The sequence below is a fragment of the Odocoileus virginianus genome, chromosome 6 (genome assembly GCF_023699985.2).
Source record: "Odocoileus virginianus isolate 20LAN1187 ecotype Illinois chromosome 6, Ovbor_1.2, whole genome shotgun sequence".
Taxonomy (NCBI): Eukaryota; Metazoa; Chordata; class Mammalia; order Artiodactyla; family Cervidae; genus Odocoileus; species Odocoileus virginianus.
This window is the reverse complement of record NC_069679.1, coordinates 59,247,521-59,269,925: the sequence shown is the minus strand read 5'-3', so window position 1 is coordinate 59,269,925 and position 22,405 is coordinate 59,247,521. Positions and strand designations below refer to the sequence as shown.

The 22,405-nt window shown below is 41.0% G+C and overlaps 1 protein-coding gene across 3 annotated transcripts in view; it reads right to left on the bottom strand.

Annotated features, from left to right (window-relative positions):
• The window catches only part of DAAM1 (dishevelled associated activator of morphogenesis 1), a 180,625-nt gene that overhangs the window by 88,393 nt on the left and 69,827 nt on the right, over positions 1-22,405 (bottom strand). For all 3 annotated transcript variants that reach the window (XM_020910673.2, XM_020910674.2, XM_070469419.1), the window contains exon 2: positions 16,551-16,769. In XM_020910673.2, coding sequence (XP_020766332.1) covers positions 16,551-16,733 — 183 coding nt within the window. In that variant the 5' untranslated portion in view covers positions 16,734-16,769. The remainder of the gene's footprint in view (positions 1-16,550; positions 16,770-22,405) is intronic.

Sequence of the window (22,405 nt, the reverse complement as noted above, 5' to 3'; positions counted from 1 at the left end):
GAACTGTACACTTACAAGAGGTCAGTTCTACAGCATGTAAGTTATATCTCAATAAAGTTCTTTAAAAAAAAAAAAATCAAGCCTGGTTAATGGAACCCCAGGAAAACAAAAAATTTCAGAATAGAGAAAATATTGTGTGTACATAGTAAGGAAAGATCGTTCTGGTTGAACAGTTAACTAAAACAAGGAATCAATTTAGAAAAAAAAAAAAAAACATTGAAAAAATGTATGAAGAGGTGGGAAAGGGAAAAAGTGAACCTCTTTAGAGTAAGTGGTTCAATCTGAGAAATGTTACAACTTTAGATACAGTTTCTGTTTGAAACCATGATCACTTCCACGAAATAATTCTTGTCCTTCCCTTGAAAATTATGTAGACTCCAATAGTATGCATTCCATTTAGACCAAGAGATGGGCAATATTTCCCGCAATGTCCCTTAAGATTAAATTAGGTGATAGGTTAATATAACAATTTAAGTCCCGAAGAAACTTTTCAGTGTTTTTTGTTTTTCCTGAGTGGCGATCTAGAGAAGAGTATGGCTTCTCTGTGGGTTAATAGTCAAGTTTTTCACTTGTTGTTCAGTCGCTAAATCCTATCCGACTCTTTGCGAGCCCATGGACTGCAGTACTCCAGGCTTCCCCTCCTTCACCAGCTCCCGGAGTTTGCTGAAACTCAAGTCCATTGAGTCAGTGATGCCATCCAACCATCTCATCCTTTGTCGTCCCCCCCCCCTTTTTTTCTCTTGCCCTCAATCTTTTTCACTAAGATTTTTTTCAAAAATTTTCACTAAGATTAACAAATGTATTTAGCACAACCCCAGAAAGCATCCCAGTTGCTTCTAGATCACCTTCTAACCTCTCACCTTTCTCCCCCAACTACCAATTTTTGGAATCTGGCTATGTCAGATATTGTTTTGAGGGCTGGCAATTAATCCAAAGATAAATAGAATAAATGTAGTTCCTGCTACTATACCTTAGACTGAGATGGCCTAGCTCCTTTCATTGACCAAAGAATTTTTTTCCCCATATTATTCTTTCTTGGATAGGGCTTTAAAAGTTAAAGAAAAATGATTTAGTGAATGGTAAAGAAAGAAACATCTGTACCAAGCATCATTTTTCTCCACAGAAAGTGCAAGTTTCTTAAAAATGGAAACCAACAAAGGCTTTTCTTCTGTGGGAAGATACCAATTATGTTTTTCATATCTTTATAAAACACTTATTTCCTATTTTTTATTATCTTGGAGAAAACATAATAATTAGACTTTTTTTTTATTAAGAAGAAAAGAATGCTGAAGGAGGTCCAGCTGTGGGAACGAAAGTTCTGGCTTCATCTCTCACAAAGCATGTTATTAACCCCACTTGGAAAGATTCTGCACAAAGAAACCCCACCAGCTCTATACTCTAGAGTAAGCAGTCAACTCTATAATCTATATAAATGAGAAAACAATTGGCACAGTGCAAATAAATCTGAGGAAATGGATTGATTCACTAGATAAAGCAAAGGAAGGAATTTTGAAATAATATACAATAAGGGTCTTAAATGAGTTGAAAAGCTCTTTACAGAGATGTGAGTGAGGCTAAAATACGGAATTATTTATAACACCTTCAATGAGATATTTAAAGGACTTATTTTTTGAACATCTACCAAGTCAATAGATTTCAGTGAGCCAACAACAAGTGAGTTTTCAGCTAACAAGAGAAATCTCTAATGAAGGAATTCAGGATTTCTATTTCTAATGAGTTAAGCTAACTCTAAAGACACATACTGAATGCTGGGGGAAACCGATTAAAGACACGAAGAGAGGGAGAACTAAGAGAGACAGGGCCTTGGGGTTACCCTGCCAATCACACACAGTTTTGTGTGTTTATGTCTCTGTTTTGGGGTTGTTTGGCTTTGACTTTTAAATGGTCCTTGAAAAGGTAATCATCCAACTGACTCAATGCACAGAGCTCACAGCACTTTTTAACATTATTCATACCAGGGTAACTTTTCTCCTTCAAATTAGACACACCAGGTATTTACCCACAGCAAACAGGCCCAAGTTACCCATCCTGACCCCACTCACCAAAAGTCTCCCACTTGTCCAGCAGGCGGCAACCCCCTGGTTCACCTCACATAAACCCAACAGCAGCGGTGCCTTCTCTGGGTTTAGCCCTCTCCCTCATCCACTCTCACCTCCCACGTCTAACCTCATCTCCCAACCCACAACTCAACACTGCCACATACAAGACAAATCCTTTTGGGGGGACAAATGGTCAGGCCTTAATTCACATGACACAGTGATCAGTTCAGTTCAGTTGCTCAGTTGTGTCCGACTCTTTGCGACCCCATGAATCTCAGCACGCCAGGCCTCTCTGTCCATCACCAACTCCCAGAGTTTACTCAAACTCATGTCCGTCAAGTCGGTGATGCCATCCAGCTATCTCATCCTCTGTCGTCCCCTTCTCCTCCTGCCCCCAATCCCTCCCAGTATCAGGGTCTTTTTCAATGAGTCAACTCTTTGCATGAGGTGGCCAAAGTATTGAAGTTTCAGCTTCAGCATCAGTCCTTCCAATGAACACCCAGGACTGATCTCCTTTAGGATGGACTGGTTGGATCTCCTTGTAGTCCAAGGGACTCTCAACAGTCTCCTCCAACACCACAGTTCAAAAGCATCAATTCTTCGGCACTCAGCTATCTTCACAGTCCAACTCTCACATCCATACATGACCACTGGAAAAACCATAGCCTTGACTAGATGGACCTTTGTTGGCAAAGTAATGTCTCTTGCTTTTTAATATGCTACCTAGGTTGGTCATAACTTTCCTTCCAAGGAGTAAGCGTCTTTTAATTTTATGGCTGCAATCACCATCTGCAGTGATTTTGGAGGCCCCCAAAATAAAGTCAGCCACTGTTTCCATTGTTTCCCCACCTATTTGCCATGAAGTGATGGGAACAGATGCCATGATCTTAGTTTTCTGAATGTTGAGCTTTAGGCCAACTTTTTCACTCTCCTCTTTCACTTTCATCAAGAGGCTTTTTAGTTCCTCTTCATTTTCTGCCATAAGGGTGGTGTCATCTGCATATCTGAGGTTATTGATATTTCTCCTGGCAATCTTGATTCCAGCTTGTTCTTCATCCAACCCAGTGTTTCTCATGATGTGCTCTGCATATAAGTTAAATAAGCAGGGTGAAAATATACAGCCTTGATGTACTCCTTTTCCTATTTGGAACCAGTCTGTTGTTCCATGTCCAGTTCTAACTGTTGGTTCCTGACCTGCATATAGGTTTCTCAAGAGGCGGGTCAGGTGGTCTGATATTCCCATCTCTTTCAGAATTTTCCACAGCTTATTGTGATCCACACAGTCAAAGGCTTTGGCATAGTCAATAAAGCAGAAATAGATGTTTTTATGGAACTCTCTTGCTTTTTTGATGATCCAGCGGATGTTGGCATTTGATCTATGGTTCCTCCGCCTTTTCTAAATCCAGCTTGAACATCTGGAAGTTCTCGGTTCACATATTGCTGAAGCCTGGCTTGAAGAATTTTAAGCATCTCTTTACTAGCGTGTGAGATGAGTGCAATTGTGTGGTAGTTTGAGCATTCTTTGGCATTGCCTTTCTTTGGGATTGGAATGAAAACTGACCGTTTCCAGTCCTGTGGTCACTGCTGAGTTTTCCAATTTGCTGGCATACTGAGTGCAGCACTTTCACAGCCTCATCTTTCAGGATTTGAAATAGCTCAACTGGAATTTCATCACCTCCACTAGCTTTGTTCATAGTGATGCTTTCTAAGGCCCACTTGACCTCACATTCCAGGATGTCTGGCTCTAGGTGAGTGATCACCCCATCGTAATTATCTGGGCCATGAAGATCTTTTTTGTACAGTTCTGTGTGTTCTTGCCACCTCTTCTTAATATTGTCTGCTTCTGTTAGGTCCATACCATTTCTGTCCTTTATCGAACCCATCTTTGCATGAAATGTTCCCTTGGTATCTCTAATTTTCTTGAAGAGATCTCTAGTCTTTCCCATTCTGTTGTTTTCCTCTATTTCTTTGCACTGATCGCTGAGGCTTTCTTATCTCTTTTTGCTATTCTTTGGAACTCTGCATTCAAATGGGAATATCTTTCCTTTTCTCCTTTGCTTTTCACTTCTCTTCTTTTCACAGCTATTTGTAAGGCCTCCTCAGACAGCTATTTGGCTTTCATGCATTTCTTTTCCATGTGGATGGTTTTGATCCCTGTCTCCTGTACAATGTCACAAACCTCTGACCATAGTTCATCAGGCACTCTATCAGATCTAGTCCCTTAAATCTATTTCTCACTTCCACTGTATAATTATAAGGGATTTAAGTACCACATAAAGGGGAAAGGGCCAGACATAGCAGACAGAGGACTGAAGGCTGACACTTTAACAGCAGCAAAATTAGACTTCTATAAATGTATGGAGAAAATGTACCTTTCAGCTGCAATAATTCATTAAATTTATGAACATCCATTCTTGCAAGAGCAAACAGCCACCACATCCACGAGTCATGAAATGCCATCACAGCTCTTAAAATTTAACCACCATGACCTTGAGAACAGTATTTTATTTTCATAGGGGTGGCTGGAAACCCGAAAGTTAGATAAGCCCTTTGTTGGTTTAAATAGAGGAGAGTTCAGTGAATTATTACCTGTCCCTAACCAGTCAAGACAGACATAAATGGAAAACAACAGAGTGTTAAGTCCCTGAAGAGATGTGTACACAGAGAACAAACCTTAAAGGTTTTCAGCCTGTAAGATTTCTGCCAGCGTTCTTAGTCATTACACAAAACACCATAATATGACTCACCACCACCTACACAATAATGTTCTCTGTGTCTTACAGATGTGTTTTCATTCGACATATAAAAATAATAACTGAGAAATCCCACAAGCAAAGGCTGACTAATAGAAATAATTTTTAGTTTCTTACTACCCACAGTTAATTGTTTTACACTATTTCCTTTCCTACTCTGAATAGCAGGCAATGCAAACTATATCCCGTCTGCTAGACAAAAGTCTGCTGCGAAACCTGTAGGCTTCTTATTTAGCTTCTTTGTGTTATTTCAACTAGAAACTCATTAGACTAACTTTTAATTAGTCTGTATCACCAGCAGTTTTCCAATAATCTAAAGTAAATCACCCTGTTCTAAATACATGCTAAAATCAACTCCCAATAGCAATCCAGCCACCCAAATTTCCAATTTTTATATTTGTAATCTGGGACAACTTCTGTTGACAAGGCTTAATTGAGAGGGTTTCTAAGCAGTGTTTTCCTGCTTGAATGGGGGGACTTGGTCTCCTGAGCCAGGGTCAGCTTGTAGAGTGAGAGACAAGAAAGGCCCTGTGGGTAGCTGTGAAGCCAAGCTCCACACGCGTCCCTCTTCTGCAGTGACAGCAGCACTGCTCCCACCCAGGCCTCTCCCCGCCTGCCGAGACTTGCTAAGCAGTTCAGCTGGCACTTCTCAGTTGGGTCAAAAGGTATCTAGCACAATGGGCCTCGTCCTATACTGCAGCTATTTACTTGTTCCACCATGTAACATAGGGTGGAGAGACTGCCAAGGACAGGAAATATTTCTTAGAGAAGAATGCTGAAGCTCCAATACTTTGACCACCTGATGTGAAGAACTGACTCATTGGAAAAGACCCTGATGCTGGGAAAGATTGAGACAGGAGGAGAAGGGGATGAGAGGACAAGATGGTTGGATGGCATCATTGACTCAATGGACATGAGTTTGAGCAAACTCAGGGAGACAGTGAAGGACAGGGAAGCCTGGTGTGCTGCAGTTCTTGTGGTCACAAAGAGTCGGACACAACTGAATAACAACAACACCCTTAGCTTTTTAACCTGCTACCCTTCAGTGCTCCCCTGGAAACTGACATCCAGAAGAAGAAGAGTAGAGAGAACAACAAAAGGTGGACATGGATGCAGGAAGAGTACAGGAACCAGCCCAAACCTATCACGATTACCTCAAGAATAATTCAGAACAGGAATCCAACTGTTGGATGATTCAGCCGTCATTAATTCACGCATGCACACATAAATTTCTTCAAATCTTCCTGAGCATATCATGTATAAACCTTCAGTAGTGAGTTATTCATCCAGGCCACAGGCATTTACTGACCATGCACTCAGGACCAGGCCCTGCTCGAGGCGCTGGGGATCTTGAGTGAAAAAGCCAGATCCAATGCCTGTGCCCTCCTGCTCTCTGACGGTGTAAAGGTGCATGCTCACAGTGGATTTAACATGAGTGTCCTAGGTGAATAAACTAAACTGATTGTTTAAAAGATGGCAAAGGACTTGTTTTTTTCTTCTATATCCAAGAAATGTCCATCTTTCCTGAAAACAACACAAGTATATACTCTAGGTGACCTTCGTTTGGTTCAGTTTAGTTCTTAAATATTACATTGTGTAACGAAATAAACAGCTAGCAGCTGTATGATGTTTCCAGTGGATTTATTTAACATTAGACAAGAGGTGGAAAATTTCAACTTTTTTAGTAATTTGGTTTTCTAAAATATAAGTGTTTATATATATATACATTTTTTTTTTCCTTCATCCATGAGCCAGAAAATCGTAACTAAAAGATGTAACTGGTACTGAGCTCCTACAACACAAATCAAGAAACACTTTGAAATTCCAGAGGAAAAGCATGTGGAAAAGGGGGAATTTCAAGCCTAGCAGATAAAAAGAGTTGAGGACAGTTTAGAAATGCAATTCATGATCCATGTATTGGGCATTCACCTCCCGCAGGCTGTGTGACATATGTTTTATGAGAGCAAATGGTATTTAAATGATTCCCAGTACATCAATATATATCCTCGAGTACATTTATTTGTACAAACTACCAGATTGTTCTAGCCATTACTGAAACACATTTTCGAAATTACACTTGAAAGCTTACCTAAACCATACCACTTATTGAGATCAAATTATCCTCCCTGTCTTAAAAACCTATACTGGTTTGGATAGGGACATGTAAAGAGTTGGCAAGTAGTGCAATTTGCTGACTGTGTAATTCACACATGGCAGCCTGAGGATTAAGTTAAATAATCAGATTTTAAATTGAAGCCAAAAGCTAAGTAGATACATACCTCTCAACATCTCTTTAGGACTCAGAGTAATGAAAATCATCAAGGCCAAGGGGACTCATAACCATTTTCTCAATAACATTATTAGTTCAGAGACGGTTTTGCAGAATTTGTATTAAAATAAAATAAAGCTTTCATGATTTTTTCCTCTGTCTCTCCCTTAGCCCCCAACCCCATTTCAGTCCCTGCTCCAAATTAAGAAGCACCCAGAAATAAATGGATTGATAACAAAGTACCTAACATGGAGTAAAAAATGTAAATTTAACAACTTGAATAAAAGGACATATGGAATGGTCTTGATGAGATAAAATATACATTTAGGACTAGAAGGAATAAAATGGTTTATGGTTTTATCTAAAGCTTTTCTGGGTTTGTTTAGTGAATCAGAAGACAAGAAGAAAACTTTGAAAACCATCTTGAACATCTCACTATCTCTAAGCAGACAGGACCTCAAAGAAATGTATACTGTCCATTGAAATCAAGATCTATTGCCAATCCTACTAGATTTCTGGATGTACTGCAAAGTTCAATTCAAAAGCACAGCATATATAAGCAAGCAAAACCCCCTATATCAACTTCCCCTGTATCACAAACCATCAGTTCTTCTCAGGCCCTAAATAATTTGTTTATAAAGTTCTAGATTTAGGATCATTTTTTGCTCATCTTTAAATTAACTGTATACTGGCAATAGTTCACATCTATCCCACAGGAATTTTAGCACTGAACACATTTAAGCCCATATCTACATTCCCACTTCCTTTTGTGATATACTGCACATTCTCATACTCTTCCAAACATTTCTCTATGAACTCATTAAGTTAATTTCTTCAAAAATACCACAGTATCAGGGGAATATATACTCTATTTTTTTCTTCTCTGTCAATTAACCATGTCCTTTATATGAACAGAATTTTCTCTTTTGAGTTTTATAAGTTTGTCAATTGAAAAGAATTTTTAAACTCATGGCAATTTAAAAATTTTGATATCAATTCCTTCATTAAACTACAATTTTTGGCTTTCAGACAACTGAACACTTTGAGACTATTCTAGATATATCTTTGAAGTCTTTGTGCAGTCTGAGTTCCTCTGCTTAATTACCAAGCAATCCTTTACACCAGAGATCCCCAATCTCCAGGGTCTAATGTCTGATGATCTGAAGTAGAGCTGATGTAATAATAATAAAGTGCACAATAAATGTAATGTACTTGAATCATCCCAAAACCATCCCACCCTCCACCTTCCACCCAATCTGTGGAAAAACTGTCCTCCATGAAACTGGTCCCTGGTGCCAAAAAAGTTGGGGACTGCAATTAATGTATCAAGTTTACATTCCAATTAAGGAACAACAGATGAAAACTATGACTTCCCAAAGTGGCTTAAATCTCAACATTCAAAAAACTAAGATCATGGCATCCGGTCCCAGCACTTCATGGCAAATAGATGGGGGAACAATGGAAACAGTGAGAGATTTTATTTTTTTGGACTCCAAAATCACTGCAGATGGTGACTCCATCCATGAAATTAAAAGACACTTGCTTCTTGGAAGAAAAGCTATGACCAACCTAAAAAGCAGAGATATTACTTTGCCAACAAAGGTCCATATAGTCAAAGCTATGGTTTTCCCAGTAGTCATGTATGGATGTGAGAGTTAGACCATAAAGAATGCCGAGCGCCAAAGAATTGATGTGTTTGACCTGTGGTGTTGGAGAAGACTCTTGAGAGTCCCTTGGACTGCAAGGAGTTCCAACCAGTCAATTCTGAAGGAAATCAGTCCTGAATATTCACTGGAAGGACTGATGCTGAAGTTGAAGCTCCAATACTTTGGCCACCTGATGTGAGGAACTGACTCACTGGAAAAGGCCCTGATGCTGGGAAAGACTGAAGGCAGGAGAAGCGGGCAACAGAGGATGAGATGGTTGGATGGCACCATCAACTCAACAGAAATGAGTTTAAGCAAACTCCAGGAGACAGTGAAGGACAGGGAAGCCTGGTGTGTTGCAGTCCATGGGGTCATAAAGAGTTGGACATGACTGAGCAACTGAACAACAATAAAAAGAACAAAATCTGTACACTAGTATATCATAAGACTAACTTGGATTCCTGTAGCTCTTTTCATACCAAAGTGATTTTAGAACATAATGAAAAATGAAGAGTTTACTGATGTATGTTCCCAAGGGAATTCATCTGGCACAGCTTGCCTCGACTGTGAATTCATCTAATTCTGATACTAAATCCTCTAAATCTTACTATCTTCATTTCTCAAAGTCTATGCTGGTTACTAATGTTGACAGTGTCCTCAGGACCTTATAATAATAAAACTGACCCACAGTAAGTGATTATATTTATGAGCATACAAATCTCATTATCCACCAACACTATCTTCCCCACTGAGGTATTAACTTTTGTTGACAATCCTCAATTATATAAATGGTGATCATTAATGAATTTCTCAATTAGTTTCTTTCAAATGTTTTTTATATTTCCTGGAAGGCATAACACTTAAATGATACTACACAACTAAACTTTTTTAATAGCACTTTTGGAAATCAGTTCTTAAAAAAAAAAGGAACAACTGTATATTGGCCATCTAACGACAATTTTCCACTTGTATCCAACATAACCTTTTCTATCTAAAGATAGAATGTAAATATGCCAAAATGGGAATTCCAAAAAGTGACTTTTGGCAAACTGAAAGTAGAGTTATTTAAGTCAGACTGCCATGCCACCCACCCCCAACCCACAGATAGAGCTGCAATTGGAAATGAGTTACACAGGAAGAACCTAACCCTGACAATGGGTCACCCCGTAACTCCCGGTGGGGAGAGGGAAAACTGCCACTTGGGATGGGTCACAAACTCCAGCAGCACTATTCAGTAACTGCAGCACCTAGAAACACCCTCTCACATTTCCACCACTTCCAAGTGGTGGGGTATTAAGTTGAGAGCAACACTTGCACCATTTTTATTGAGAATGGTGAAACGCACAGATGTTAGGATAGACGGCTCTAGTGGTAAAGAATCCACCTGCCAAAGCAGGAGATGCAAGAGACATGGGTTCAATTCCTGCGTTGGAAAGATCCCCTAGAGTAGGAAATGGCAACCCACTCTAGTATTCTTGCATGAAAAATTCTGTGGACAGAGGAGCCTGGAGGGCTACAGTTCATGGGGTTGCAGAGTCGGATATGACTGAGCACCCACCCAACACACACATAGCACTGTTTAACAAATTACCCCAGAATATTAGACACATTGGTCAAATAAATGGAAGACTAAATACTGAATCTGAAAGAAGGCAGGTTAACAGAAAACAGTATAAATAGAATTGGTAACATGTCAGGTTTAGGAAAACTTGGGTCTATATTGCTTATTATTTCCAACTATCTATAAATTCACAATGATGTACTCTCTTAGAAAGGAAAGTTTTCCTCTGGTCAGTTAACTGATTCCAAGGATACTTTGAAAATCATGACCAGACTTATCATAAACCTGGTTTCTCACCTATTAATAAAACCTCGCTCAGGAAAAGCAGATGCATACTCTGCTGTTTCACAAGGCCAGAGAACTGAGGGAATCTGTGAGGAGATGCCATTTCTAATATAACTGCTGCTGTGAAATATTCTGCGGGATACCCTCAGCCCATCAACTCTTGGTAATTGCAGCAATTAGTAATTGCTCTTGGTATATTCAGGAGTCATGTATTTGAACAGAAAACCAGAAGGGGCTATAGTAAATTCTCTTTCCATTTCAAAAGTCAAGTAGCCACAGGAACTATGCATTGAAACAAGCCATCTCACCTCAATAGTTGGACTCAAAGGAAAACATATTCAAAAATCTACCCAAGGAGACATGACACATTTTGCTAGAAGTTACTGACATCTCACAGAGACTGCAATGAACAAGGGTTATTTTTGTAAATATAACCAGAGAGCAAACTTTTTTGATGTATAGCATATTTCATTGAGAAAACCTGTAAGAAAGCAGGGGTACTGTCCTTTAGTTCAAATAAGAATCTGAGAATATATAATAACACAGCTATCTCTCTCCATCCCTTTTTCCTGGCTCTCAGAACCCCAATCCACCCAGGCTCTTATTTCATGCACCATCTACACTGAACTTTCAATTTCTTGAGTCTTCCATATTTTCTCTCTCACCTCATGGCCCTATACATGCTATTTTCACTGTCTGTAACACAATTTCCTCTCCTCTTTGCCTGCATAATTCCTTCTTTTCAAGTCTTACATTAAATAGCACTTCCTCCAGGAACGCTTCCAAGATCCTTCCATGCGGTACCTTGGGAGGCTTGGGGGTAGGTGTCAGTAAGCAGCACCCTCATTCCCCAACAAGAGTGGAATTAAATAACAACTAGGTTAAGAGCTCAAACAGATGGGAGATCAAAAACACTTCCTTTTTGCTCCTAAAAGCTGGGCTGGAGAACCCAACTTTCACCTGCAGACGTGGGCTTGCTGGGATTTCAATGCTGAGTCAGACACATAGCCACCAGTCATAGAGATAACTGGACAATTTCAGAACTCCCCAAGGGGGTTCAATCCTATGAAATTTATAGCGCCAAGGGTCACAGAATGTGCGCTTTCTGAAAGCAGGTTGAGTTGCAGAGAATTAAAATAAGGGAGAGAAACGAAGCTATGAATTTTCCAAAGGGTTGGAAAGAAAGCCGAGAATGTTACTTCCCAGCAAGAGAGCCAAGGGTGATGGAAACGGAACCTGCGGGTCAACTCTCACCTTGTGAAGACAGGGGGAATAAAGGTTCTTCCTCAAGAACATGTCCTACTGGAGCGGCCCCTCTCAGAGCCCTCAGTCACAATGGAGAAGAGTGTGTCTTCTGATGCCTGTTTCCCATGCTGGACCTTCAGCCCCATAAAGTCAGGAAGGACCAGTGGCCTCAGGGCCTGGCACAGAGCAGGCAATTAACACACACGCACACACACACCCAAGGAATTGATCTGTCAATTAATAACACATTCTTCTGTTTATCCCAAAGGAAATCTTCCACTGCTAATGCTAAGATGGAAAAAGTTACATAACAAGGACTGCGGATGGTGCTTTGCCCCCTAGCACTCTTCAAACATGCTGGTGGGGATAATCTAAGACCAAAAAACCCTGTCGAAAAGACAAGACTTTAGCTGAATCTTATTTTGGGAAGACTGCTGAGTCTCAGATTGGTTACATTCTTGATTTGTGACTGAGACACAGGACAAAGCAGAAGTGGAGAAGGGGGGAAATGGGGGTGGTAATACGGAAAAAGGATTGACACTCAAAGGCATAAAATATATGGTTAGTGGAGATAACACTGACTCTCAATATTTTATTTTTAAATATCCCAAATCATTTAAGAATTGTTGGCAGGAAGACTATTTCTATTTGGCAATTTACACAAATGCACACACACCTTCCCAGGCTACCCATCCTCAGTTCTCCAGGAGCAACAGAACAGCTTCAAAACCAGCGGGTCAATTGGAAGTGAGTGGAAAAGAGCAAGAATTGGTGAAGGTGTAGAAAGCGTGGAACTCTCATACACTGCTGGTGGAAATGTAAAATGGTGCAGTGTAGCTAACTTGGAAAACAGTTTGGAAGTTCCTCAAAAGTTACACACAGTATTATACATGACTCAGAAATCTCACTCTCAGGTATATATACCTATAAGAACTGAAACTATATTTCCACACCAAAAAAACTTGCAAATTAAAGTTTAGAGCAGCAATACTCATAAAAGCTGAAGACTGGCAACAACCCAACTGTTCATCAACAACAAGAAATGAAGTATTGATACATGTTACAACTTGGATAAACCTTGAAAAGATTATGCTAAGTGAAAGGAGCCAGTCACAAAGGACCACAGAGTATATGATTCTATTTACAGGAAATGACCAGAACAGGTAAAGTCATAGAAACAGAGTAGATTAGTGGCTGCCTGAGGATAGTAGGGTTGAGGGGAAGTGACAAGTAATGACTAATGGGTAAGGGAGTTGCTTTAGGGATGAGAAAAATGTTCTAAAATGTACTGATGGGGGCATTATTTTGTGAATATACCAAAAGTTAATTGTACACTTTACATAAGTGAATTACTGGGCTTGCCTAAAAGTTCATTTGGGTTTTTCTCTAAGATCTAATGGAAAAACCCAAACAAACTTTTTGGCCACCCAATAAATGGTATGTCAATTGTATCTCCACAAAGCTGTTACTAAAAATGGGGTGTGGGGTGGGGAGCGTGTGCACAGAGTATGGGCCTGGGACCTCCAGAAACCAGTACATCCTGAAATTGGAATGCTCTTGACTACACACTGTTAAGCATATAAGGCACTGCTCAGGGCCCACATTCTTTAAAGATTCACATGGCTGACCTCCCATCCAGGCTTGCTTTATTTATGAGATGATAAGGCTGCTGTAAGCAATCTGAAGGCAACCTATTTGGTATCACTTTCAAATACATCAAATGAGTGACTCAACAGAAGATGCAAAGGAAACTAGCTCACAATGACAGGCTCTGATGAGATGCTTTCCATCAGATAGAGGCAGAATGGCCTGCAAGTTAGGACCAACACTGGTGCGCTCAGAGCAGACAGATCAGCTTTCAAGAAAAGGAAAAACCTGGGATATTTGCCTGGGGTGATGTGCCCAGAACATACCTGAATTATCTTTCATCCTTCTTGCTATACTAGGATGTGGGGTGTGAAGCACCCATGAATAGGCAGCAGTCTTTTTTAAAAAAAAAAAGTTGTCGTCTTTAATCTGTGCACCAACACATCGGAAAGATGGCACTATCCCCATTTTACAGGCAAGGAAATAAACTCAAATTCCAACAGAAACCATCTCAAAGGAAGTTACCCTACATTGCAGCATGCTCCACCTCCCCACGTGGCCATCCTCTTCTGGGCATGGACAGAGGCAGAACTGATCCTGCGACTACTCAAGGGAACCCTGGGCAGAGGTGCCCAATGGCTCAGAGCCCACCTCCCTTGCCCCAGGACACCTTTGGCAGTTGGATGGATTTGTGGTCTAAGTCCCTGAAGTCAAGAGTAGACAAAAATCCATCCATCACTCGCCAGGACAGATACAAACCTCAAGATAATTTGTTTTCCAACGGTTTTGGCTTAAAGATCTGGTTTGGCATTGGTTTTTTAACAACTAACAGCTGTAGGCAATTTTCACACAGAATAAAGACATCAATAAGACTGAGAGTGGAATTTTCTCCCTTATGAATACAGAACGAGCTGTCCTCAAGATGGACATGGAGCAGCCACCACACAGGCTCTGGCTTGGGTCTCATTTGGGGAGGCTGAGAGGATATAACTGAAAGGGTCACGGAGGTGGGTGCTCTGAGGGGACTAGCTCTGTCCACCAGTTTCTCTACCACTGAGGAGGCCTTTGTCTATCAGTAACATCTGTCTCCCTTGGTGGACCTTGGTTTTAAAATACTTTAACTGGTAAATGATACCAAGTCCATCAATGCATCATTATTGCCTTTCATGACAGCCGTCATGACACATGATTCACTGCCCATCCCTGGGAAAGGACGGTGTCCCCCACCCATCCCAATGACCTCAGGTTCAGCCATGTGATTTGTGGTGCCAGTCCCTACAGAAGGATGACACGTCCTTGCCCCTGTGAACTCGGGAGTGGCAATGTGATCTGTGTAGGCCAAAGGAACGTGTGCTGATGTGACATGTGTCATTTGCAAGCATAAGCTTAGAGCCTGAAAAGTTCACCATGTCTCTCTTTCCTCTGCCACCAGGCCTGGGCCTTGCTCTTGAGTAGACGATGGCACAGTGCAGAACCACAGCTGATCCACAGTGGACATGCAGCATCAATAATAGAGAGGCCACTGAGGTTTTGCTATTATAGGATAAACTAGCCACAGATGACCAGGACAGCCATTAACACTGATCCCTTCCACTTCTCTTTTCACTTTCAATCCCTCCTGACCACTCACCTCCGCCAAGAGGTCTTCCCTGACCACCCTCCTCATCTGTCATGTCCTATATCCCACAACAGTCACACACAACCTATGCAGAGGTGTGTATGCTTCTTGCCTTGGTGCATTATACCTCTCATTAAACTATGCAAACCGGAAGCAATTTGGGAGCAGGTTCTAATTTTCCATTTTGAACCCACTCACTAACATCTAGAACAGCGTTCTGCATGTAGTGGAAATCGGAGAGGGCAGAGATTCCTGAAACACTGCAAAATATTCAACATCCTCAAGTGTAAACATGCTGCCAGGCGTCACCTCTTTTCTTTTCCCAACCAAGTTTGGTTGGTAATCGGCTCATTAATCCACTCAGGAGGCCAGAACTCAAACATCAGTTTCATAGTATTAATACTCGCCCTTCTTGGTTTATCTCATAAGAGAAGCTTACAGGTGAATTTTGGTTCATCAAAGCTGGGGTCACACAAGCAGTTCAGTTACTATCTCTGAAGGGCAGTGACACAGCCTACAATGTAAGACACGTAAAATGATAGCAGTCCCTAGTATCTGCTGAACAACATAAATGGTCTGATTAGAACTAACTCCATTACAAAATGTCAGATGCAATCAAAGGAGTATAGAATCTCGTGTAATACTCATCGAGTACCTAAGAAGGGGCAGGCACTAGGCCATTCCCACTCTGCGTGATTCTCATTTAAACGTAACATCAAACCTAGCAAGTGATTTTTCCCCTTCGACTTTCCAGAATATAGGCTCAGAAAAGTCATAAGCTTTTTCTCTACTGATACAGACAATAAAGTCAGAGCAGTAATGTGAAAAAAAGTCTTCCTAATGTCCATGGCAGTGCCCTTGACCATACCATAATATCCTCTGAAACACAGACTGGAAAGAAACACTACTTTGCAAATACTTGAGAAGGTAAGTTGCAGAGAGCACCTACATCTCTTGATGAGTGGGCCCTACATAGATGCATCTCTCACTTCAGTATAGTGGATTTTAAAATATGATAGCATCTATAAAAAGTTTCCCACAATAGTTATTATTGCAATCCTATCATTAGGCTAAATAATGATACTCTACTTAAGTATTAATGTCTTTCATCCAAGGATCAAGGACACAAGAGACAGTGTGACTAATTTTTTAAGACACTAATACTACACACTGGGAGTGGCAGGAAGTGTGAGGGAATCCCAGCAGGTTTCAGATGAAGGAAATATTTGTGCACACAAGCATCTCAGGCTGGAACGGGGAAGAACTAGAAAGGGCAACTTAGGATGCAGTAGGGCTGCATATTCGAAGACCTAAAGGTCTAAATCTCTCCATTTAAGCAGCAGCAAACCCTCTGAGGTAGTGACGCCACCCTTTTCTTTCTTCTCTACGGGCTCAGTGCTGACAGTCAGGACGCAGATGGGGGCCGTTTCACCAAAGAAAGGCAAGATCGTGCCCAACCAAACCATTCACATCCTCTCTCCTCCCCCCAGCTCCCAACCACCCCTGAGATGAAGTCTGAGACTCACCACGAGTTCGCTGAACATGACATCCAGCTCCTCCACAGGGGGCATGGGTAACGCTGGCTCCATGGTCTGAAGCGCAAAGTTGCTATCATTTCGCAGCCGATACGTGATTTCTGGGTGATCATTGTTTCGGAAACAGCAGAAGATGAATGAAATCCCCCGTCCACCTCTCTTTCTTGGGGCCATAGCTGAATTCTGTTTTATTTCTTGACTAATTAAACTCTGCCAAAAGAGGACATAACAGAGTTAAGAATACAAAACTGGATAATATATATACATTTCAAGACAGACCCAATTCACGAAAGAGCCCCATGTACTGAAGGCAAGGTCAGAAGGAGCTGAGAGCTGGAGACAACGTCCACAGATATAGAGGACAAGCCCAAGAGGGTCTGGGGGCCAGCTGAGCAGAGAGCACATGTCCTTCTAATCACATGTTGAATGTTTCCTATGGCCCACTGCTGAGCGAACAGTACCACCCCAGCCACCCTACCCCCCGGCATTTGCTCCAATCACACTGGGTCCTGGCCATGCTTTGCACATCACCTGTTCTTTCTTGCCAACCCATACTGGCATTGTTACCCCCTGCAATTATGACCTTCTCTTCCTTGCCACCTAGAAGATTTCTTACTCATCCTCTAGGGTTTGATTGCAATTTCTCCTTTACCATCCTCAAGTAGAAGTAATAATATATATGCTAAGGCACATCTACCTATTCCAGCTCTTGTCACAGTCTAAGAGTCCTTAGCAGTGTGTCTTCAAATTAGACCAGGGTAACTAAAAGCAGGAGGGAGGGACTCTGTATCAAGGAACTTGGTGGCCCCAGTGCTCCACGCAGCACCAGAAGACAGAGGGCACCTGGTTAATGTTTATTGTGTTGAATAAATTCATAGCAAACAGGGAGTGACTTAACATGAGCTAAGAGGGTCAGAGATTTCCAAACAGAAAAGATTAAATAAGTTCACTGACAGAGATGGTTGACTAAATTACAGTATACTCACATAAGAGAACCTAACACACTCACTAAAAAGAACAAGGCATCTGTGCATGTAGATATGAGAAAAAAAAAACGCTCAAGATGCTATGCGATATGTGTACTATATATACAGGATTACATCTTTTAAAGCACTTATAAATACATGTAAGAAATGTCATCAGCAGTAACCTCCAAAATAAAGAGAGGGGATTGAAGAACTACTTTTCACTTCATATCCTTTCAAATTTGAATTTTTACCATAAAAACACTGCAGAATTTTAACCACTGTACAGTCTTTTTTAAGTCACAATTATGTGTATTATCCTAGAAAAATGTCTAAGTCATACTGTCAAGTGAAAAAATGCAACTAAAAGGATAATGTGTATCACATGTCCCATAATGTCTTTTTAAAACGATCTTACACAAAAATCTAAATAATTTACATGTAAATACACAGCAAAAGGCCTGGAAAGATACACAGCAATTTCCTAACTCTGAGAGATGAGAAGGATGGGGAATAGGCAAGAATGAAAACATACTTTCTGTGAGATATACATATATATGTATAAATATATATATATATATATACATTTATGATGAGAGTACATTCATGTATAACTCCTGTAAATTTTTAATTTTTAAAGAGAGATGGGGTTGAAAGTGGAAAAAAAAGGTGGACTATGAATTGACCCTTGGTGATCTGGAAGGGCAGCTACATCTGCGCCGGGAAGAAGTGGGGAACCCAGGCATGGAGTCCAGGGAGGAGCCACAGAGATGAGCGTGCAGAGGAGGGCTGGTGTGGAGAAGACGCAGCCCAGGCTGAGAGTCTGGATTTGCCCCATGAGCAATTTCGAGTCATACTTAAATGCCCCAGCCATCCTACTCTACTTTCGTAAAAAAGTAGAGAAAGCAGATGTGGTTGGGCCTTGATGACTCTCGCAGTTCAGAGCTGTGGGCAGGTGACCTTGCTGGAGAAGCTCAGTGACCACTGAGCACCAGAGAGTGCACTGCAGATGACCAGACAATGCATTCACGTCCCCGACCAGAAAAAAACGCAGCACTGCTGAGACAGAGCTAACACTACAGCAGGCACTTCTTGAGATGGAAGAGAAAACCCGAGGGGGAGGCGGAGGCCCGCAACTATCCTCTCAAACGATTTCTAGGGGCAGCTCCATAGCAACAGGGTCAGGCGCCCCGTCCCCAGACTGAATTTAAAACCAATGGGAAGAAGCTATAACGAAACATAAGGAAGAATTTTGCAGTCTATGGTTGGGGTAGGATGGAAGTGAGGAGTCCCTGGCTCCACTGTCTTCAGACTAGAGTTACCTGTTAGAAATGCCTAAAGGGTAAGGTACTCCATCTCTCAGAAGGGAGACGGGAGAGAAATCAGAGATTTTCAGTAGGTGTTGATTTGAGCTTCTCACTCCAGCTTCAGTTTCAGCAGCTCTGCTTTTATCCTTTTGGATATTGACTTATTATCTTATAAAAACATCCTGTGGCTACTCACTGCAATTATGAGAACATGCAAAGGCCACACAACAGCCTTCAAGGGGCATTACAATCTGGCTTCTGACTGCCCCCTGCCCCACCCCCATCATGTAGCGCTCTTTGTCTGAGTCACTGCACTTCAACTATACTGGCCATGCTGACTCCTGCCTCAGGGCCTTTGCATCAGCCACATCCCTGATCCACGTCCTTGACAAGCATGTTCTGGCCACACCTGTGCATGCCTGATTCTTCTTGTCATTGAGGCCTCAGCATGAATTTCACTTTCTCAGGAAGCCAACCCAACCACTGTATCTGCCACAGTCCTGTGCAATGCGCCCATCACTCTCTCTCTTTACCCTGTTTGAAGTTCCTCAGGGCAAGTATCACCATTTCAAATTATCCTATGTGGTTATTTCACGGGGCAAGGACCTTGCACATATTGTTCACTGCTGTGCCCTCAGTACATAATACTACATGGGACACATGTATATGTCTCACATATTTAACTAGAGGAACAGTCAACTTTTACATAAAATTTCATTTAAACAAAGGACATTATTTTTTTAAAAAAATGTTTAGACTATGAGGCATGGGGATGCAAGTCAAGGAGTTCTGAAGCTTTATCTCCAAGATAAAATTTAAATTAAATTTTATTTATTAATTAGTAATTATTAATAATAACTATTATTAATTTTAATTATTTGATATTTAAAAAATAAAAAATGTATCCATACATTATTTACACAACTAAAAATAAAAGTGTACACACAAAAGACCAGAAGCAAGTGTGTCGACATTTAACAATGGTTAATTCTGCATAATGTATAATGGGCTCCAGTTTCATCCATCTCATTAGAACTGATTCAAATGAATTCTTTTTAATGGCTGAGTAATATTCCATGGTGTATATGTAAGCCAGAAAGATAAAGACCATTACAGTATACTAACACATATATATGGAATTTAGAAAGATGGTAACGATAACCCTATATGCAAAACAGAAAAAGAGACTCAGATGTATAGAACAGACTTGTGGACTCTGGGAGAAGGCAAGGGTGGGATGTTTCAAGAGAACAGCATTGAAACACGTATATTATCTAGGGTGAAACAGATCACCAGCCCAAGTGCTCGGGCCTGGTGCACTGGGAAGACCCAGAGGGATCAGGTGGAGAGGGAGGTGGGAGGGGGGACCGGGATGGGGAATACATGTAAATCCATGGCTAATTCATTTCAATGTATGACAAAAACTACTGTAATGATGTAAAGTAATTAGCCTCCAACTAATAAAAATAAATGGAAAAAAAAAATTCTGCATAATGAAGAAAGGAATGAACTTTGAACTTTGTTCTTGTTAAGTTTTAAAAGTAAAACCCAACTAATGGACTTATGGTGTCTCTTTCAAATTAGAGAATCCAATTCTAGAATCTGTCACCAGTTTTTCTTGATTGTGTAATTAACACAATGATGCAAACATGGGTGAAAATTCTCATTAATAACTATGACTTACAAACACTTCTAGAGGAAAAACCCTCCACTCACTTTAAGGGATAATGGTCTCCAAAAGCTAGCAACTGGAAGTCTCTGAGTTGGGAAGGGAGAAAAGAGGTTAAGAGCAAGTATCTGTCACGGAGCCTATATGATGACCTAACCAACTCTGGAATAAAGACTTCACTGAGACACCTAATATTTCATTCTGTTGAAGCAGACATCTCCTGGCTTAGGGAATATCTGTACAAGGTCCTATGAGCCATACGCAGTTCCTCGGATTCCCCTGGTAAACGTGTATTAGCATCTGCTATATACCAGGCATGATGGTAGGTACCTAAGGATACAGAAAGGAAGTGGTCACTAGGAGCTTCTAATCTGGTGGGAGAGAGAGCTTGAGGGTGCTTAGCTGCTCTGTCATGTACAGCTCTTTGCGACCCCATGGACTACAGCCCACTAGGCTTCTCTGTCCACGGGGTCCTCCCAGCAAGAATCCTGGAGTGGGCTGCCACGCCCTCTTCCAGGGGGTCTTCCTGACCCAGGGACTGAGCCCACATTTCCTGTGCCTCCTGCACTGCAGGCAAATTCTTTACCCACTGAGCCACTGAGGAAGCCCCGAGAGCAGTGCTCCAATTAATTCTAACAAAATTAATATGACATATCATATAGTATGTGCTATGTAATAAAGCTGGACCACTGTAGGGAAGAAACCGGTCCCTGATGCTTGTGTGGAATTTTGACAGATATTAGAAAGCAGGGCATTTAGACAGACTGAATAGTGCACACAAAAGCATGAGTTGGGAAGGGGCAAGGAGTACACAGGAAGTGAGAAGCGGTACACACAGCACAGGCGATACAACATCTTCTGAGAGCTGAGCCCTGGAGGGTCTCATCTCTTTACTCAAAACACACCAATGGCTCCCCAACACCATTCTAAACTGGCTTTCAGTGCATCATCAAATCCAATTCCACCTCACTGCTTCTGTTTTTTGTACTTCCTTAAAAGTATCCTAAGGACTTTCCTGGTGGTCCAGTGGTTAAGATTCCATGCTTCCAACACAGGGGGTGTCGGTTTGATCCCTGGTCAGGGAACTAAGATCCCACATGCCAAAAAAATTTAAAAACACAAAAAAATAAGATAAAAAGCATCCTACACTTAGCCAACAGACAGTTTTCCATGCCCCATAAATAAATTGTCTTCTATCCAGGTGGTCCACTCATTCCCTCTGCCCTTCTCTTTGTCAACTGTATCCCCGGGCTGACAGTACCAGTCATGAGAGCACTCAATGCAGTAAGCCTCGTCCACTGCTGGTGGCAGATGAAATCTGGTTCAACATTTCCAAAGAGCAATTTACCAAGGACCTAAAATGGTCTCAATTTTTGACCGAGAGTTTCTACTTCTGGAAATACATTCTAAGGGTATAGTCAAAGATACAATCAAAGGAGTTTTCACAAAAATTATCAAACCTTGATCTTTAAGAGCAAATAAACAAGGGCACAGAATAGATGGTAGTGATAGAGAACTATGTGAAGAGTAAATAAGTTATGGTACAACTAGTTGGCAGACCACAATCTAATCCTTTGAAACAGAATATTTAATACAAGGATATATCGTACAGCACAGGGGATATAGCCAATATTTTCTAAAAACTATGAAAGGAATATAATCTATAAAAATTCTGAATCACTGTTATATACCACAACTATCAACTATAACTTAAAAAATTAAAAGTATATTTAATGACATGCAAATACTTAGAATATATGAAATAAAGAATAGGTAGGTATACACTGTTCATTTATGTACAAAATATATATATATATATATATGAGCAGGGGGCAAGGACAAGAGAAATACACCAAAATATGAGCTACAGTTAGCTCATGTCAGCTGTATGGATTACTTTTAAAA